The sequence below is a fragment of the Rhinolophus sinicus genome, linkage group LG16 (genome assembly GCF_036562045.2).
Source record: "Rhinolophus sinicus isolate RSC01 linkage group LG16, ASM3656204v1, whole genome shotgun sequence".
Lineage (NCBI taxonomy): Eukaryota > Metazoa > Chordata > Mammalia > Chiroptera > Rhinolophidae > Rhinolophus > Rhinolophus sinicus.
Window position 1 is genome coordinate 13,432,689 of NC_133765.1, and position 20,412 is coordinate 13,453,100.

General features: G+C 43.1%; 2 protein-coding genes across 10 annotated transcripts in view; one reads left to right on the plus strand and one right to left on the minus strand.

The window, feature by feature from the left end:
* Nucleotides 1–76: 76 nt before the first annotated feature.
* SRPRA (SRP receptor subunit alpha) lies at nucleotides 77–14,637 on the plus strand. Of its 2 annotated transcripts, none has more exons than XM_019710426.2 (14): nucleotides 77–366; nucleotides 965–1,048; nucleotides 1,337–1,500; nucleotides 1,680–1,840; nucleotides 2,092–2,242; nucleotides 2,380–2,533; nucleotides 2,740–2,831; nucleotides 2,937–3,055; nucleotides 3,190–3,276; nucleotides 3,602–3,774; nucleotides 3,874–4,087; nucleotides 4,466–4,629; nucleotides 4,711–4,809; nucleotides 4,965–6,067. In XM_019710426.2, the coding sequence occupies exons 1-14, from the start codon at nucleotides 250–252 to the stop codon at nucleotides 5,091–5,093; spliced, it is 1,908 nt and encodes a 635-aa protein (XP_019565985.2). In that variant the 5' UTR covers nucleotides 77–249; the 3' UTR covers nucleotides 5,094–6,067. The 2 variants fall into 2 exon arrangements, with proteins under 2 accessions (XP_019565985.2, XP_074177379.1); XM_074321278.1 differs by lacking the exon at nucleotides 4,965–6,067 and adding an exon at nucleotides 14,616–14,637 and having other exon boundaries at nucleotides 107–366.
* FAM118B (family with sequence similarity 118 member B) overlaps nucleotides 6,324–20,412 on the minus strand; it is a 47,747-nt gene continuing 33,658 nt past the window's right edge. For 2 of the 8 annotated variants that reach the window (XM_074321284.1, XM_074321283.1), the window contains exons 4-8: nucleotides 14,602–14,829; nucleotides 11,863–11,991; nucleotides 10,373–10,658; nucleotides 7,116–7,172; nucleotides 6,324–6,854 (exon numbers count right to left, since the gene is read on the minus strand). In XM_074321284.1, coding sequence (XP_074177385.1) covers nucleotides 6,841–6,854; nucleotides 7,116–7,172; nucleotides 10,373–10,658; nucleotides 11,863–11,991; nucleotides 14,602–14,829 — 714 coding nt within the window. In that variant the 3' untranslated portion in view covers nucleotides 6,324–6,840. Of the gene's footprint in view, nucleotides 7,176–10,372; nucleotides 10,659–11,862; nucleotides 11,992–14,601; nucleotides 14,830–20,412 lie in introns of all 8 variants that reach the window. The other 6 variants (XM_074321286.1, XM_074321285.1, XM_019710430.2 and 3 more) reach the window with 4 other exon arrangements.

Consider the following 20,412-nt stretch of genomic DNA (forward strand, 5'->3'; position numbering starts at 1 on the left):
GCCGTCTCCCCGTGACCCTCCTAGAGCCCCGCCCAGGCCCGCCCCCACCCGCCATTGGCCAGCCTGGGTTTACGTAGGCGCTGAGCGCCTTCGGGCGGCGGTGGGGAACCCGAGGCGCTGAGCGGAAGTGCGGATGAGCCGGTTTCCGGGGCCGCTGGTGTGACGTGTCCCGCGCTTGGCGCAGCAGGAAGCCGCGGCGGTCGCGGCCTCAGTTCCCGGCGCCGGCCCGGCTCCTATACCACTGCCGCCATGCTCGACTTCTTCACCATTTTCTCAAAGGGCGGACTCGTGCTCTGGTGCTTCCAGGGCGTGAGCGACTCCTGTACCGGGCCCGTTAACGCGTTGATTCGTTCCGTGCTGCTGCAGGTACCGCCCCCGCTGGGTCAGAACTCCGGGCTCATTCCCCGTATCCTGTCCGTAGTCCCCCTCGACCTGTCCCGCGCGTCGCTCCCACCCTGTCCGCCCCCTCAGACTGACCGCTCGCTGGCAGCCGGGACTCCCCTTCTTTCTCCCGCCCGTCAGACCGTCCGGCAACTTCGCGGCGCCCCCTCCCGCTCCCCTGTCTGGGATTGTAGCCCTCTTGAGTCTTCCCATCGTTCCCTCCACTCGTCCCTGGCAGCTTGTTTTCCTGTTGTTTCCAAGGTTGGGTGAGATAATGGATGGAAAAACTTCTTTTCAAACTGTAAATAGTACACAGCTGCCAGTAGACCTGTTTATGTGATGACTGCTTCTCTTCTGGTTCCCATGTGTCTTGCCCACCGTCTCCCCCTTTTCCCCTTTGGCCCCCAACTTGGTATCTTTTTCTCCCTGGTGAAATGCTAGAGAGCAAGGCCCCAGCATCCTCTTGTCCTGGGACAGGTCTGACTTTGGAAGACTGTCTTCATCTTTCCCAAAGGTAATCGTGGAGGGGCCCAAGTCTGGGTTTTCTGGGGATAGTCTGAACTGAGACATACTCTCTTTCCAGGAAAGGGGAGGCAACAACTCCTTCACCCATGAGGCGCTCACACTCAAGTATAAACTGGACAACCAGTTTGAGCTGGTGTTTGTGGTAAGTGGGTGTATTTTAAAGGGACCATTACATTCTCAATATAGTTCTGATTAAGAGAACCCTGATTAATTGCACAAGGTGTTATATGATGAAGTAACAGAGAAGCCAAGGAGGGTGAGAGGTAAAGGGAAGAAGCTCCTGGGCCCAGTCAGAGAGCTTGGCTGCCCCTCATGGCGGGGAAACCTGCCAGGTGGCTGAGCCAATCTGCGGAGGCCTGGGTTGAGTTGGCTTTTCTGTTCTGGGCTGGCCTGTAAGCAGATCTGTTGGCTCTGTTTCTCCCCTAAACAGGTTGGTTTTCAGAAGATCCTAACACTGACGTATGTAGACAAATTGATAGATGATGTGCACCGGCTGTTCCGGGACAAGTACCGCACAGAGATCCAACAGCAAAGTGCTTTAAGCCTACTGCATGGCACTTTCGATTTCCAAAATGATTTTCTGCGGCTCCTTCGGTGAGAGGCCTCCCCTTTTCAAAATCAGTTTCCATGATTTGATGAGCTCCCTTCCTGAGGGCGGTTCAAGGGTAGTAAATTGTGTATTGAAAGACGATTCTAAATTTGCAGCCTGGTTCTAAATTGCCCTCTTGGTGAGGGTCCTTTCTCTGGACTTGAACCGTTCTCTTTCTCTATAGTGAAGCGGAGGAGAGCAGTAAGATCCGTGCCCCCACTACCATGAAGAAATTTGAAGATTCTGAAAAGGCCAAGAAACCTGTGAGGTCCATGATTGAGACACGGGGTGAAAAGCCTAAGGAAAAAGCAAAGAACAACAAAAAAAAGGGGGCCAAGAAGGAAGGTGAGTTTGAGCCCCTTGAATATACTGAGGTATTAAAAGTTAATGTGGTATTAAGGACTGAAGTGGTTTTCTGTGCTTTCCTGTCATTCCTTGTCCCCCTCGCCTAAATGCCTGCCACCCTATCAGAACCCCAGTCCTCGTGATCCGCAAGTTGTTTGCTCCTAGTTTCCCCTTTAAGGATTTGGCAGACTTTTCCATTGTTTTTTTTGTTGGAATCTGGCCACCTGCTCCATTGAGTTTTCTCCCAGCAGGTTTTGATGGCCCTTCGGCTACTGGCAAAGCAATCCCCGCAGAAAAGCCAGTGGAGCCTGAGAATGGGGTAGAACTTTCCAAAGAGGAGCTGATACGCAGGAAGCGAGAGGAGTTCATTCAGAAACACGGGAAGGGTATGGACAAGTCCAGGTGAGCATTCTAACCTTCCCCAGAAAAACTGTTCTCTATCCATGTTAGGGGCAAGGGAGTTCTTGTCTCTAGCTCTTGGGTGCACGATTCCTCTCTGGCTTTTTCACCATAACCCGCTATGCTGTAACCATCTGCAGCAAGTCCACGAAGTCAGATGCTCCAAAGGAGAAGGGCAAAAAAGCACCCCGGGTGTGGGCACTGGGTGGCTGTGCTAAGAAGGAAGACTTGGATTATAGCCCTCCTACCACCAATGGAGCCCCCGAGGTTGCCCCACCGGAGGACATCAACTTGGTAAGAGTCAACGGGCCAGAGTGAAGGTACCATTAAAAAGAAGTTGGGAGGAAGAGGAGGGCAGTACCTTTGATTTGCACGAGTGGGTTTGTTATGTTTGGAGCTTCCCAAACCAGAGACAGAGCAATGTAGATGGTAAATCCTGGGCTTTTACCTCAGAGCCTTTGGTATTCCGAATCTCATCTTCCTTTCCCAATCCCCTGCAGATTCGAGGGACTGGACCTGGGGGGCAGCTTCAGGATCTGGACTGCAGCAGCTCAGATGATGAAGGGGCTGTTCAAAACTCCACCAAACCTAGGTAAGGGAACTTCAGGGGGTGGGTGGTATGTGTGGGTCCAGAATGGATGAGACTTGACTCCTGCCTACTGGCTTTATGTATATCCGTAATCTCCTGTGCCTGCAGTGCTACCAAGGGGACTCTGGGTGGCATGTTTGGGATGCTGAAGGGCCTTGTGGGTTCCAAGAGCTTGAGTCGTGAAGACATGGAATCTGTGCTGGACAAGATGCGTGATCATCTCATTGGTGAGTTCTAAGGAACAGGTAGACTTGTTTAGGGGGTAGGAATGATGGAGTACAACAACCTAGAGTTTCTCAGCAGTACCATAAGGGTTGTTGACTGTTGACATTGAACCATGCCTGTCTCCCTCTCTCCTCAGCTAAGAATGTGGCAGCAGACATTGCAGTACAGCTCTGTGAATCTGTGGCCAACAAGTTGGAAGGGAAGGTGATGGGGACATTCAGCAGTGAGTATCTTCCTAAACCAGAAAGTGCTTAGGGCATTATACATTCCAGGAGGTTAAGTGCATCCACCTCCATTCTGAAGTAGGTGCATGACTTTTGGCCGATTCTTTAACCTCCAAATTTCTATTACATAACTTAGACTTTAAGAATTATTAGGAAGATAAATGAGTTAATACTTGGAAAGTGCTTAGGACAGTATCAGATACGGTGTGGATTCCCGGGGCAAGATCCTAATATCGAGATCCTAGTCCCCTAGTTCAGAAAAGGGTTGGGTGTTCTTGGGGTACATTCCTTGGGTTTCATGGATGCTCCTCTTTCCCCTATCAGCGGTGACTTCCACAGTAAAGCAAGCTCTGCAAGAATCCCTGGTGCAGATTCTGCAGCCACAGCGTCGTGTAGACATGCTCCGGGATATCATGGATGCCCAGCGTCATCAGCGCCCTTATGTGGTCACCTTCTGTGGGGTTAACGGCGTGGGGAAGTCTACTAATCTTGCCAAGGTCAGTACAGTTCCCCATCTGTCTCTGACATTTCTTTATTCTCTCCCGTCTTGGCAACTCTGGTTCTAGGTGACAGTTTCCTTTGCTTCTCTTGAACAGATTTCCTTCTGGCTATTAGAGAATGGCTTCAGTGTTCTCATTGCTGCCTGTGACACATTTCGTGCCGGGGCTGTGGAGCAGCTGCGTACACACACTCGACGTTTGAGTGCTCTACACCCCCCCGAGAATCACGGTGGCCGCACCATGGTGCAGTTGTTTGAAAAGGGCTATGGCAAGGATGCTGCTGGTATCGCCATGGAAGCTATTGCCTTTGGTACAGTGCACAGAAAGTGTGGGAGCTTGTCTGGCCCCTTTCCTCCTTGGGTTCCCTTAAAATCTGAGGTAGTAGGGTTACCTACTACCACCTTACTCTCAGTAACAAGTCAGGAGTAGGGACTTACCATGCATTGCTCTGCGTAATAGGTGTATCACAACTGAAGAAACCTATTTGGTTATCTTCACCGAATTGCCATCCTCTTCCTGAATATGCTTATTGGCCAAGCATAGATTGTTTTTCTCATACTACCTTGTAACCAGATCCAGAGCCCAAGAAAGTAAACAGACAGTCTTTTAATATAGCCAGGCTGGGACTGCTTGAGAGGAAGCTGGAAATAAGCATGTTTTGAGTTGATCACTTTTCTCCCCTCTCTAGCACGTAATCAAGGCTTTGACGTGGTGCTGGTGGATACAGCTGGCCGCATGCAAGACAATGCGCCTCTGATGACGGCCCTGGCCAAGCTCATCACTGTCAACACGCCCGACTTGGTGCTGTTTGTGGGGGAGGCCTTAGTAGGCAATGAGGCCGTGGATCAGCTGGTGAGGGCGAGGGCCGAGTTCTTTTCCAACCCCAGCTTGGGCCAATACTTCTTATACTTACATCCCATTTCTCCTTTCCAGGTCAAGTTCAACAGAGCCTTGGCTGACCATTCTATGGCTCAGACACCTCGGCTCATTGATGGCATTGTCCTTACCAAATTTGATACCATTGATGACAAGGTAAATATGAATGACATAGGACACAGTGTGATGGGGGTGGAGGGGGCCATCCTTCACAAGGGACCTGAAGCTACAGTGGCTGCAAAGCTTCCTGTTACTGAGGGAATGAAAAGAAGGGGCCTTGAGTTGATTGGATACCCCTTTCTCTACTTCAGGTGGGAGCTGCTATTTCTATGACCTACATCACAAGCAAACCCATTGTGTTTGTGGGCACTGGTCAGACCTACTGCGACCTACGCAGTCTCAACGCCAAGGCTGTGGTGGCTGCCCTCATGAAGGCTTAACACGGCTCTTGCCCAATACCAAATCACTGCTTCCCCCAAAGCCCCTGTTTCTGTATCAAGAATGTGCTTTAGAGTGTGAGCAGCTTGTCTTCAGTGTAGTACAAAGGCAGAGCGCGGGGAGCGCCTAGGGTGTGCAGCTCCTCCTCACCCCACTTCCTATGGAGCCCGCCTCCATCTGCAAGGAGAGCCTAATCATGTTACAGTCACTGCCCAATTCATCCCCCCCCTCCCCCGCCGTGGTACCCCTCCACCCCACCGGCTTCCTACTCAGGCATCCCCTTCACTCTGCCTCCAGACTCAGTCTCATTACAGATCTGACCAATGGTTGGAAGATCCAACACCAGAACTTGGCTAATTTAAGTGTGGTCATAGGGATGTCTGAGCATAATGAGGATTTTGAAGCCCCAGCACTGGGTCTTGAGTGGCACCTCTCCCTAGGCTACATGGCTTCAGGTTCCTGGGCCCGGATGACACCCACCAACCACACTGTGGCAGTGTACGGCCTATTCTTAATTGCTGCTAATTCTGATGATGACCCTTATCCCTGTTGTTTCCCCAAAGCATCAACTAGGCCAGAGTGATTTGTTACAAATGAGCGAAAGATGAGCCCCGCTTCCCTCAGAAAGAAGGGGAGCTGAGCTGCAGTGCTGCATCGGGCTTCTCAGCCTTTCAGCTCTCCCCAAACCTGAAACCCAGATGGAAGCTTTGCATGTTCTCCTTCTTGGGAGAAAACCACCTGTCAGAAGGGTATCATGTTGCCCGCTCCCTGTTTTCCACCCTGGGCAGAGCCTGGCTTTTCCGCCTCCTCCCTACAGTGCCTGGTGGACAAGTGCTACACTGATGAACACAAACCTCTCGTTGGGACTTGTCCTGTAGCTGGTATTACAGATGTGCTCTTAGTGCAATAAGGTGAAGGCTGTCTGCCCAGAGAAATACGTAATTTATATAAGAATAAATTTCATAAATAAATTGCCTTTTAGTCTTGGAGTTACTTTATAGAAGATTCGAAACTAAAATCCCACATCACACTAACTAGGGTTTAAGGAGGGAAACAGACAGTAGGAATTTATAATGCTCTGAGGAATCTGGTAAAAATAAACGGCTGTCCTGAGAATAAGACCTCCCCTCCCCTAGGTAAAAGAACAGAACTTAAGATTTAAGTTGAGTTACAAAATTAGGCTTGTTATGATTAGATGTTTTCTAAAGTGATTCTAAAAGTAGAACCAGTGCTCTGGGAAGTAAACGAACAGGCTTTTAATACAGCTCAGGTATGTAAAATACTGTACACTGTAAAAGACCTAGAAAACTAGAGCTTCAAGTCTTGTTTTAAAAAAGCCGTTAAGCTTAATTAAAAAACCAAATAGAGAGTACAAAACTGCAACAAGGGCCAAGGCAATGCCATGGCATCTAGAGCCCAAGTCCTTCATGCAAAGCTGCAGGCTGTCAGTGGCTTTCACACGGGCCTGCTCTGTGGACACAGGCGTGTCCAGCCCGGGGGTGGGGAAGGGGCAGCATCTGGGTCCCGCTGTCACTTGGTATTAAACTGGAATAGGCCGCATAAGGTCAAGAACCAGCTGGCATGAAGGATTAAGTTGGAACGTTCCAACCCCTCTCTACCCCCAACCTTCAACCTCTAGGTTTTAGTTCTTCCTAGGAGTTGTGTTGGGTTCTTGTAAGTTTGTTGTTAAACACTGTCCACCGTAGGGCCTCACAGCTTGGTCTAATGGTGGTGACTTCTCTCGCCCTCTCATGTGCTGCCGTCTGTGGAGAGAAAAGGTAGAGAATAAAAGGAAGTTTCACCAAACAAGTTTACACATGTAAAGCTGCAAATACGTAAGTCAAGCTTAACCCTTCAGAAGACAAGACTAAGACGCTAGGAATCTTGGAATAGACTTGATCAGAAAATACAGACTCCTTCTTAGGTAGGAGAGTTAAGTCATTATTCTCCAAGGTCTTAATTAAGTCCTAGGAACACATTTTCTGCTGACAAATTCACAAACAGTAGAACAGGAAATAGTATACCTCTTATTTCACTGTGTGCTGCAGATGAGCCATTTAGTTGACCTTCTCTCACCATCCCTGCTAATAGAATGTACATTAGTATCAGATGTTAGACTGAAAAGCCAAAACTATTAATAGTAGAAAGAAAACCAACCAATCAAAGGGAGATAAAAGCACATGTTCCAACTAAGACTGGCATTATTTAGTATTGATTACATGGAGAACACAAGGTGGTGAAAGGAAACGATTAGTCTTCAGACAGTTGTATGAAATAACAGGAACAATAAGGTCCTTGAGGGCACTAACATTGATTATAAACAAAACATTTTACATGGGCAAAGTGCGTCTGCTGTCTGTAGTCCTGAAGGCCAAGTTTAGGGAAAAGAAATCAGTCTGACCAGAGATGGGGAGCAGCATGCAAGTGAGCAACTTCAACCAAGCAGAAGAGTGCAAAGTAGCAGGTACTCCCACAATGTAAAATGGGTTAGATCTGTGCTGGCCAACAGCATGCCATTAGCCACCTGTGGCTGTTGAGTTTTACAGTACATTAAAAATTCTGTTCCTCTGTCACACTAATTTCAAATACTCAATAGCCACATGTGGCTTGTGGTTACAGTACTGCTCAGCAAAGATAGAATATTTCTATGACCACAGAAAGTTCTATTGAACAGCACGGGTAGATAATGGTGTAGGAAAAAGTATAAAACTGAACACATGGAAGGAAATACGGCCAATTAGAATGTAAATAAATGAAAGAGAGAGCATTCAAACATACAAATTGGTATTTCTTCTTGGAAAGCACTTTAGCAATACTTAATCAACTTCTAAAATGTCCATGCCCTCTGATTTAGTAACTATACTGAGAACTTATCCTAAGGAAATTACTGGCAAAAGGGAAAACTAGGGATGAAGATATCATTCATTGCAACAGTTCTTACAATAGAAAAAAACTAGAAAATATTTGAAATTGCCTAACATAGGGAAATAATTAGGCAAACTATAACATCCACACTAGATTGTAAGTCATTAAAAATAACCATTATTGAAACTGCAGCCATGTGGGAAATTGTATGATGTACCACCGAATAGAGTACCAAGACTGTATATGTATATCTGTTTACAACTATGAAAAATGACTAGGGAAAAATTGTTAATCGGAAATATACCAAAATAACTGCTTGTATTATGGTAATGAATTAGAATTATTTTTCTTTTCCTCATTACTTGATTTTCCTGAAATAAATGTACTAGATCCTACAGACTCTTTTGAACCCAAGTAATTTTTATTATGCAGAAGTGAGTACAAAGCACAATGCCAGGTACATAGCAAATGCTCAGTGTTAAACAAAACACCGAAGACCTCTTACCTTGTTATCAGTGTAAGAGACTGAAAACATAACCAAGGATAGCAGATAAATTTGACTTGTCTTAAAATGAAACAATGTTTTTAACCCAAAATTGCTCTACTAGATTTCAAATCATAAACTCAGCTGACCATACTAATAAAGCCTCCTGGCCATAATGAAAATCCTTGTTTTTTAAAAATTCAAAATACCTAATTAGTGATAACTTTGGAGAAAGCCACCCTGGTAGGAAAGCTACAGATCTAATAAAAGAATTTGTGCCACTCTACAATACCTCAGATGCTTTCTGTTAAGATTTAGTGTAATAGGAAGAGCTGTCCAGAGGGATTTTGTTGCTATTTTTAATTTTAGCATTTTCCCTGGGTAGAAGATCTCAGAATGTAGATAAAACGTAGAGCTTGGGGTCTGTGCCTCTTCTTGAATGAAAACAACGTGCCTGGTAGGAAGGCTGAAAGTCCTAAGTGTGGGTGAACAGCAGATATCAAACACTGCAGAACAGCAGGAAACACATCCCCAAGAAAGAACAGCAAATATTTATCACAAACGAGAAAAACCAAAAGGTTTGTCTTCTGGAGAAAGGGAGACATGCTTTTCGGTATTCAGTTATGGTGATGGTAAGAGTTTGTGGGATTTCTCATTACAGAGAATTGTACTCAAAGCAATCTGATTCATAAAAGACTGCTGGGAATGATTATTAGATTTCGAAAAAGTTCTCTGTTAAATTACCTGTACTTTGATAGGCCCTAGAAGATGCATTTGGGTTGACAATGAAAATCCATATTAACATACAACTTTTCAAGAACATAGTCTATGTACAACGACAAAGTTTCTTTGGAACTGGGTGATGTGTCAGGTTAGCCATACCCTGCCTGGGGCCTGGTTTTATTCAAAGTAAGGTTTCCAAAAGCACTCTGCAATTCAGCTCATACCAAAGTTTTGCATTTTGTAGGATTATTGGGAACTTGCCTGGAGTCATTAATAAACTGAACCTTTTCCCCCCATTTGACTGTCTTGTTAGAACCTAGAGGTAAAATGGAAGAACCTCTGATTTCATACTACGGTAACAGTTTCCAAACAGTATTTTTAAGAGTTTTTTTTATTTTTATAAAGAAAATGCATAATCACTGTAGGAAATGCTAACATAGAAACAAAACATTTAAAAAACCCTTAAATCCTACAGCATAACGATAACCATAATTAATTTAGTAAACATTATTGCAGGTATTTTTCTATACATACGAAAACAATAATCTATAATTTTGGATGAATGGGACTGACCATGGTGTTGTTTTGCAACCTGCTTTTTTCATTTCTTCATCCACAGTATCATGTCTCTGACATCTTTTTAGACAAGAAAAACATACTCCCTTTTATGGCTTCATTGTCATTTATCAAATAAATGGTGTATTTATAGAATTTTGTAACAACAATTTAAGTTGCTTCTAATTTTCTGCCATTATATACAACACTGATTACTTCCCACACCTATTTATCTTTGTGCAACTGTCCAGTTATCTCTTTAGGAGAAATTTCTCCAATAATAAATTGTATCAAATGGGCTTTCTAGGTCAAAGGTTTTTAAATTTTGAACATATTCCAACATGAATATATTTCTTTCCTCAGCCTTAGCCAAAACCCAGTTACCATTCTTTTCTATTTTGAAATCTAAATCCTAATTGCATTCCATTGCTAACTAGGGAAGCTTAATCTGTTTTTTCATTTTTCCTACATTTATACTGAACTGCTGGAATATACCTTTGTCCACTGTCAATCCAAATGGCATTTCAGTCTAACCTGAAGACTAACCATAATCTCCCTTCATAATCTGGTTAAGATGATATTCCTCATTTTGGTAAAAGGCTGAAAGAAGAGCTATAGCTCTTGGATCCCTCTCAGTCTCAAAATGCATCTTACCTGATCTACCCCTTGTGGAGATCTCACAGGTCAGTCGCTTGAAATATTCTGGAAGATCAGCATATTCGTTTCCATAGGAGATGACCTTAATCCCTTTGTCCAGCATGTTTTCTCGAAGCTTCTTGAACTCATCTACATCTCCCCGCCGCACCAGCATGAAATGTTCTAAGTCAGATTTATGCTTGACGGCCTCCAGAAAAAGGGCCTGGAAGGTGGTGTCATCCACAGTCCAGCCACAACCCAGGAAAAGAAATGATTTGTTTTCATAGAGTTTCTGAATCTCTCTCTTGCAGGAAAAGAAACAACATATTAATGACATCGTGAAAAGAGACACAAGGCATGTCTGAAGTAAAAAAAGTCAACAGGGTCATCATAACTGCTACTTTTAGCAGATTGGCGACCATTTAACCAAGATTTAAGAGGGCAGTTAAGTCCCCACATCTGATCTTATTGTTGATTACTGTAACTTGGTGGGTCTAAAATTGATTTTTACCTGGCATTCTCCTATAGGCTCTATTCAGGGTTTCACTGAGTTGGCACTGGTCTACTGACTTTGTAGTTTATTTTTTAGATCTACGTGCCCAGAGACCATAAAGCAATGAGGAGGTCTTATCAATATATCTCACTCTCCATTTTCTAGACCATATTTGCCTTTTTTTTTTGCCTTATAAACTGAACCATGATCACTGAAGATAATTTCATCACCAGATTTTTTTCCCAAAGGAAGTCTGATACTTAGAATATCAATATGAATTTGTATGTATCTATACATATACATAAATATAAAAACATTAGAAATGATTTTGCTTAAGGGCTCATTCTGTCAGTGATGGAGGTCAAGGAAAGAATAGCTGACAGCCAGTATATATACTGTTTTCAGAGTTGGGGACCATTTCCCCCACGCCACTGGCCAGGGAATGTTTTTGGTTTGCACATGTATGTGTGAGCAAGTCTAAAACTTGCATCCTTAAAGATCAACAAGCTTTTTCACAATGAAGAAGACCTTCATTTTATCACTCAATCCAACTGTCAAAAACATTTTTTCCACTCAGCAATAAGTTTGAATAAGTGCAGTAATTCAATATAAACCCATCTCCATTTACACACAATCTCTTTAGAATGTATGTTCTAGCACTGATTGGTCAATAAAAAGCTACATAAATTATTGTTGGCATAGAGAGGGTTACTAATACTATGATGAACCAAACAATGAAAAGGGGCAATACTTATTCTTTGCACGTGAAGATGATGGCAATGACAGTGCCACCCGCTGGCTGTCAATCAACAAAGGAAAACCCTATAGCTCGATACCTAAGAGTACTTTTGCTAAGATGGCATGCACACCCACAAGCTGAGAAACACAGGAAAGAACGTCTGACCTTCCAGTTTTTAATTAACGAAAATAAAATGTTATCCCTCGAAGACCAATGGTACATTTACAGGCTTCTCAGCAAGGCTTTCCCAAGACCCACAAGATGAGCACCACTCACCATAACTTCAGTGTTCCTGAGCACATTCTGATACCCAGCGGGATGAAGGACAATGCCACTTGGGTTGGTGTACACCCCATGGATGTGTAACACGCTCAGCTTCCGCTTTTCCTGAGCCCACTCTAGGACCTGCACAACACAGAGAGAGCTCAGCCAGGCTGGAATGGCTGAGCACTTGCTTCAAGGTCCCCGTGAGCAACACTAGACATAACTCCAGCTTTATGATACCACAGAGCAAGAAAGCAAAACCTGAAGTGGCCTTAGTTTCCATTTCAGGCATGACTGTTAGGACTGATGGCAGCAAGTCTGGTGATTTCTCTTTGAAAGTAACAATCAAAAATTAGAATTTGTCATCATCTGCAGGAACGGTAGGGGCTCTTTCCACTGGTGACATACATGAGAGAGATGGATGACTGTTACAGATGACTATTTAGTAATGATCCCCAAGATAGCAAGACTCCTTGTACCCAGGCCTTTGTGAAGTCCTTTTTCACACTTACTCCAGGCTTGGCCATGTGGCTTGCTTTCGCCAATGGGGCATTAAAAAACATGACACAAGCAGAAGCTTGGAAAATGTGGGCACGAGTCTTATTTCTCTTTTGCTGCTTTTGGAACTCAGCTACCATATGAATAAGCCTGGGCTAGCCTGCTAGAAATGCAGGGTCCAGCCAACTGCCTGTACCAACAAAGAAAAAGAAGCGAGGCCATCTTGTACCACCCGGCTGTAGTCAGGCCAGCAGATGATTGCAGGCACGTGGGGAATCACAAAACCAACAGAAGAACTGCCTGCTGAGCCCAGATCAAATCACTAATTCACATCATCATGGGCAAATAAAATGTACTAAGTCACAAAATTTCAGGGCAGTTTCTTGTGTAGCAATTAATAAGCAATAAAAGAACCCCTTCAGTCACCTCTGAGTTACCTAAAAGGCTACCAATAAAGAACAATCATTTAGATGACAATGGTAACAACAGCCACCTGGATTCCGTGGTTCCATTTTCCCAGGGACTCAAGACAGTATGCATTTATTCTTATAACATTCTACAGAAATAAGGTGTGAATTAGGAAAAATAGTCAAGAGGCACAGAGATTTAGAATTTGCATATTACTAGGCCCCATTCTGACTACCAGTCAATGGTTCTAACAACTAGACTTTGGTATCGCCCCTAATGTGTACTAAAAGGGCAAAGCAAATCTTGAAGCTCCAGGATGAAAGTGAGAAGGAAAATGTCAAGTCTGACAGGTACCCTTAACTTTGAAGAGGCCTGATGTTTCAGATGCTAGTCAGGATCTTTGGAGATGATCAGAGATAGTATGGACACTGTGTCTAGCCATTAATGTCTGAATTTCATTCAATCATTTATTACTTCAAAAAACATTTACTGAGCATCTACTATGCGCCAGGTACCATCTTAGACATTAGGGTAAGAAAAGCTGACATGGTACCTGTCCAGATGGAGTTGCTATTCCAGTGGGCCAAAGAGCCAGAAAACAAACAAACCAAGGTAAACATTGAAAGTTATAGTAGTGCTATGAAGGAAATGGACAAAAAACAAATGTAAGGGTGGGTCCCTTCTTAAATAGGATGATCAGAGAAGGCCTCTCAGAGGAGGTGATATTTGAGATTTACTAGGTGAAGGAGGAGCTGGCCGTACAACGCATGGGGGTAGTGGGTGGAAAACATTTTAGCCAGAGAAAATCAGTCTTCGTGGCATCATTTCTCTGAATTTGATTTCCGGTTAAAACCTGGCTTCAAGGTCAGCACAATTACAAGAGTGGTATCACAGCCACTCCTCTGGCAGAGGCAGTGCTGTGCCAGTGAAAACCAGTGGGTGAATCTCTGGTCTATTCAAACTCTATTTAGTTGGGCTCTACATTGGACAGAGACAGGCTCCTGGGAAAATAAACTAGGAGGAAAGTTACACAAACTATAGAGCAGGACAAATGAGACCTGGTGGTGGTTCACAACCTGCTTTGTTTTCTTTTTGCTCCACTCATGTCTCTGACATCTTTTTATGGCAATGACAACATTTTCCATTTTGTGGCTTCACTGTATTTCATCAATTAAATACATGTTGGTGTAGCTGAAGAATTTCCTATTGGTGCTAGATTTCAAATTACAAACTCACATGACCATGCTAATAAAACCTCACCTCGTTAGTTGACATAGATCAACAACTATAATTCAATATTACGGTAGACAGCTTGGGTATAGTATGGGCTACAATAAAAAAACACGTCTGCTGATGTTTTCACTGAACACTAACCTCAACCCAGCTATTACTTGGCCTGAGAGTTGCTCTTCCAGACATTATGAAGTAGTTTTCATACGTTTCCAGAGAAAATCAGTATTTATGGCACCTTTCTCTATATGGAGTGAACATAAAGAATATATCCTAAGAGAGAATGCTAAATCAGTATTACACCCACCCGGTATTACCGGGTGTTAAAGTGATCTCACAGTTCAAATGACTTCCTTTACCGTTGCTTTAAAACTGGGTGAAATTGTCAAAACTCACAGAACTGAACATTTTTAAGATCTGTGCATATTACTGTATATTGATTTTTATCTCAAAAAATTCAAAAATAAAAAGACAAAAATACAGCCAGAGACAAGACTTTTCCTTTCTAGCTCTACATAAATACCAGTACCTCACAAGGCACCAACTAGAAAACTGTTTTTCTGATGAAGATACAATCCACTAGCCTGAAAAACAGACTAATCCTATACTTTTTACCTTTTTCTCATCAGTAAGGTCAAGGGATTCAAGTTGCTTTCCCTGATCTGCTGCGTACAGCTCCAGGAGATTGTCGAAGTTTGTAGTCAACACCAGGGCTCCGTTTTCCATCAGATGGAGAACTGACTGCAGTAGCTGTTTTCCAGAGTCTTCCATCTTTGACTCCAAGTCATCGAATACTTCATACAAACAGTCCTTGAAAAACGTGGATCGAACATTACTAGTACGCTGGGGAGAAATTGAAAGAGAAAAATTAATGCTAGGTGTTCTGGTAGGTCACTTGTCTTAATTACAGTAATAACAAATTTTTGAAGACTACTTTGTACTTAAAGTAAGGGTAAGTATTTTCTACTTCACAGGGTTATAAGGAAAATAGGATGACACAGGCCAGGGGCTTAGCACAATGCGCAGCACACAGCAAGTGCTCAGCATTATTATGTCACAAGCTCTCTAAATAGGCATTTAAAAAAAAATTACTATTTTTTTTATTGGGGAAGGGGAACAGGACTTTTATTGGGGAACAGTGTATATTTCCAGGACATTTTACAAGTTGTTGTCCTTTCAATCTTAGTTGTGGAGGGCGCAGCTCAGCTCCAGATCCAGTTACCGTTGTTAGTTGTAGGGGGTGCAGCCCACCATCCCTTGTGGGAGTTGAACCAGCAACCTTGTGGTTGAGAGGACGAGCTCCAACCAACTGAGCCGTCTGGGAGCTCAGCGGCAGCTCAGCTCAAGGTGCCGTGTTCAATCTTAGTTGCAGGGGGCGCTGCCCACCATCCCTTGTGGGACTCGACGAGTCGAACTGGCAACCTTGTGGTTGAGAGCCCACTGGCCCATGTGGGAATCGAACCGGCAGCCTTTGGAGTTAGGAGCATGGAGCTCTAACCGCCTGAGCCACCGGGCCGGCCCCTAAATAGGCATTTTTATAGAATGAAGAAAATGGGCATAGCCAGGAAATGTAAGATACTATGAGAACTAAAAGAATCCTGGGTAATAAAGCACAGCACCAATTACCCTCTAATTAGGCCTCAGGCAAGAAGACAACACGTGCTTTCATTAAACTAACTCGGAAATAACTAATAAAAGACACCCCTAAATGTGGCTTAGCATCTCTTTTTCTAATCCTAGATGCTTTTAACAGATGCTTATGGATTTGGATGCTTATGCTATGGATGTTATAGAAAACTGCTTACCTTCCCCCTGCCTGTTTATTCCCTTACATAACTCAGCAATTTGTTTACAGGTTTGCTAGGAAGAATACTTAGCACTTAATAAAGACCATCCAAAACCTGCATTTTGCAACTGTGAAAAATTACCAAACACTAGTCAGTTCTAAATAGACTCCCTATTTCTTAACATATGGTTTATTTAAATAACTCATTTCCCTGGACTCATTTTGAATGTATGTATGTATCTCTGAGGACTAATGAGGACATGCCATACCCACCTCAGGTGGGAAGTTGGCTTATAACTTAAATGACAAAGTGGCTTCTGAGACAAAAGGAACTTGAAAGGGAAAGGAACTGTAATGTGCTATAAAAAGTATCTGCTCCCTGTCCTATTCCTGCAATACCATTTCATTAGACGATATCAGAGCAAGAACTAGTTCTTAAAGGGTCCAATAGTCCCCATTCAAACTCCAAGTAACTGCGAGACAGTAGATAATCAGCAACATCTGTTTTTCTTCAACGTGATCCCCCGCCTTCCTGGTTTCCTCTGCACATCTTTCTAAAAGGGCAATGCTCAGATAAAGATTTGTTACCATGGAACCATGGAAGCAGATTCATAAAACACACTTTAATTTGCCAAATTCTGTTCCTCATTTTTCAAAGTATTTTATAAAATTATCAATTCTTTTTACCTACCAAATGGTAACTATTTTCACAGTAGGAAAATGAGAGCAGAGGTGAAACAGTACCTCTGCCTGAGGGTGACACGCTGTTCCATGCTACATCTGCTACCAGACAGGCCTTCACTGTAACCTGTGGTCAGCGGACTCAAAGATGCTTTTCTAGTGTGAAATAAATAGTACGGCCCATAATTTGTGTGGCTAAGAATGTGGGTCATGTGTTTAAACTTCTGTCCATTCTCTTTACATAAGGGCATAAATAATTCCATCACAAATTAGCAGCCCACGGGCAATCAACGGGGGACTCTAACACTTAATCAGAATGAATAATCTGATCGGAAATCAACAGTGAAGAATTCATAACCTCAATTACTGAATTTTACTACATACTAGTGAATGAATGCCAGGTACTTTTCTAGATTCATTATATAGTGCCTCTTTAATGTCTTTAAAATTATAACCCATTTACCCTACAATTTTAAAATTCCATTCTGGGAATAAATCCCACAGATATAATTGCAAACAAATGAAATGACATATACACAGTTGTCACTGCTCTGTTACCTACCATGTTTCCCCGAAAATAAGACCTAGCCAGACAATCAGCTCTAATCCATCTTTTGGAGCAAAAATTAATATAAGACCCGGTCTTATTTTACTACAACATGAGACCCGGTCTTATATAATGTAAGACCAGGTCTCATAATAATTTTTGCTCCAAAAGACGCATTAGAGCTGATTGTCCAGTTAGGTCTTATTTTTGGGGAAACAGGGTCTAACAGTAAAAGACTGGAAACAAGCCAAGTATCCACATACAGGAGACTGGTATGGAACGACCTCCAGGATATAATGTTAAGACAAACAAACAAGGTGCAAGAACAGTGTGTCTAGAATGCTACCTGTTGACACGGGGGATAATGGTAGTGAGAGAAGAATACATAGAGTCCTATTCGCTTGTTTTTGGTTTTTTGGGGTTTTTTTTGCAAAAAAGAACACTGGAAGGATACTCAAAACGCTATTAAGAGTGGTGACCTATGGGGGTGAGTTTGGGGAGTAGAGGCAGACAAAGATATGAGTGGGAGTGAGAGGTCCATAAACCTTTTCAATGTTCATTTTGATTTCTGCAATGTGTGTAAGCAGCACCTAATCAAAAAAGCAAAACGAAGTTTAAAATTAAATAAAGAATATGGTTATTTTGAGAACGTCCTTTTGTGTTTTATAACTTCCTTCTGATTCATACACAGTTACATAACGCTATATTCCAACATCAGTTTAATCATTACACACAGATTAAAACGCCTGGTATACAATCAGCTAATCATGGGTGTGGAATATGTTTTCTTGCTTCTATTAAGAAAAGACATACAAAAGGGTAAAACCTGGAAATAAATGTCATGAGTCGCTTATTTTAGCTAACTATCTTTCAGTCCTATTTCTTGAAGTTATTACATCTTGCGTGTTAACATAGGAAGGAATGAGGCTTTTATAGCTGGACTGATTTCCTCAGACTTAAAAATGAATGTTTTTCTCTCTTGAAGCAGGTGACCCTAGAACTAAATTTCCCACCAATGGCTTCTCTAAATCAAGGCAAAGGAATGAAAACAAACAAGGAAGTTCCCTGGTCAAAAGGAAATGCCGACCTCCCACACAACTTCAACTGACATTTTCTCATTCATTGCAAACAGTGAACTGAATCCATTGCTACTTCATTTCCTTCTACACTGGAACTCTCATCTTTCTGACTCCAGATACAGTAAAAACAATACCAATCCTGACTTTCACCGAGGTTATTAACATTTATAGCGCGTTTACTATGTGCCAGACACTTTATATACATTGTCTCACTGATTCTTCACAAAACCCCACGAGGTAAGTAGTAGTACTCCAGTTTTACAGGTGCAGAACAGATTCTGAGGCGAAGTGATGTGCCCAGGGTCTCATCAGCACTGCACACACATAAAAGTAACACGAAGAGTGTACGAAAACGACACGCACCCATCGTCAGACTGAACCATGACCACACACGGCCAATCTTGTTTCACTTAAGCTCCTCACCCATCACACTCCTTCCCCCTCTCACTGAATGTTTCTGAAGCAATTCCCAGGCATTTTATCATTTCATTCAGATACTTCAATAGGTTCCCTCAAAGATAAGGACTCCCCCTTACATATAAAAGAAAACATCAGCTGCAACACCACTATCAGACCTTAAAATACGCAGTATTATTAATTCCTTAATATCAAATACTCAGATAATGTTCAAATTTCCCAGATGCCTCTGTCTCTTTTTAAAAGCCTTTGTGTTGCCTGCATAGTTTTCTTACATATCCTCTATTGGAATGTTTTTCAAAACGTGGCCCACGGACCCCCTGGGTCCCTAAGATTCTTTAAGGGGTCTGCAAAGTCAAAATTATGTTCATAATAACATTACGGTAACATTTGTCTTTTAAATTGTGTTTATATTTGCATTGACGATGCAAAGGCAATGATGGGTAAAACTGCTGGTGCCTCATGTGAATGAAAATGGGGCTATGCAATAATACTGACAAGCTCAGGGGGGTCAGGCCTGACAAGCTCAGAAACCAAAAGTAACCACAAAGGATGGTCTGTCTGATCACAAATTCCTAACTGGGCAGGTTACAGCAAGTAGTCATGTCCCAGGCCCATAGCTTCCTTAGCAAAGGTCAATGTTTATCTTAAGTCAGCTGTATCCACTGTTCCTATGCATCTAGGATAACGTATCTTTGAAAGGTCAGAGTAGTTTTCTTTTCCCACCCATCAAAGGCACAACCCAAGGGACCAACCACTGGCACCAGAGCACAAGACCACAGAATCTCACTGTTATCTTGTTCCCTGCATACTATCTGTGTGCTGTAAACGTTAATTATTAACTACCCTGTACCCACCAATGTAAAAGAAGTACGTGTTTCTCTCTCCATTTTGCCTTTTATCCTAGAGATTTTCCTGCTTTGCTTTCTCCCACCTCCTTCATCTACCATCATTGGATTTCATGTACTTTCCTTATGTCTCCTCCTTTGATCCTAATGTATAAAATAAGCTGTAAAATTGCTATTCTCCAGAGCATTTGCGATCGTGCTCCCTGGTATATGTCGTCAGTTTGGCTCAAGTAAACTCATAAAAATTCTCCACAGGTTTGGACATTTCTTAGGTCGACATTAGCATGAGACAGCAAACCAAGCTGTGCCAGTTATTACTGTATTCTTCATTACCAAGACTTTTGGTAAGAAAAAGATGCCAGTTTCACTTAAGAATGTCCTTAATGAAGCAGTACAAATTAATTGTATTAAATCTTGACTCTTGAATACATGTCCTTTTAATATTCTGCGTAAATAAACAGGAAATATGTGAAGCACTTCTGCTGTATCATGAAGTATGGTGGCTGTCTCGAGGCAAAACACTTGTGTGATTATTGGAGTTGTAAGCTGAACTTGCCACCTTTTTCCCACAAACATCATTTTTCCTTGAGTGACTGACAAACTTCGGTTATTCAGATTTGGATATTCTCATGCATTTTCTCAAAAATGAATGAAGGGGGCCGGCCCGGTGGCTCAGGCGGTTAGAGCTCCATGCTCCTAACTCTGAAGGCTGCTGGTTTGATTCCCACATGGGCCAGTGGGCTCTCAACCACAAAGTGTGCTAGTTCAATTCCTCGAGTCCCGCAAGGGATGGTGGGCAGCGCCCCCTGGAACTAAGATTGAACACGGCACCTTGAGCTGAGCTGCCGCTGAGCTCCTGGATGGCTGTTGGTTGGAGCGCATCCTTTCACCCACAAAGGTTGAAGGTTCGACTCTCGCAAGGGATGGTGGGCTGCGCCCCCTGCAACTAGCAACGGCAACTGGACCTTGGACCTGGAGCTGAGCAGCGCCCTCCTCAACTAAGACTGAAAGGACAACAACTTAAAGCTGAACGGCACCCTCCACAACTAATCTTGAAAGGACAACAAC

Bases quoted from the DNA above. Each gene is read 5' to 3' on its own strand.
- SRPRA (XM_019710426.2), top strand. From the start codon at position 250: ATGCTCGACTTCTTCACCATTTTCTCAAAGGGCGGACTCGTGCTCTGG. The intron at 3,277-3,601 runs GTGAGTATCTTC...TTCCCCTATCAG, and splicing joins GGTGATGGGGACATTCAGCA to CGGTGACTTCCACAGTAAAG. The intron at 4,810-4,964 runs GTAAATATGAAT...TCTCTACTTCAG, and splicing joins TTGATACCATTGATGACAAG to GTGGGAGCTGCTATTTCTAT.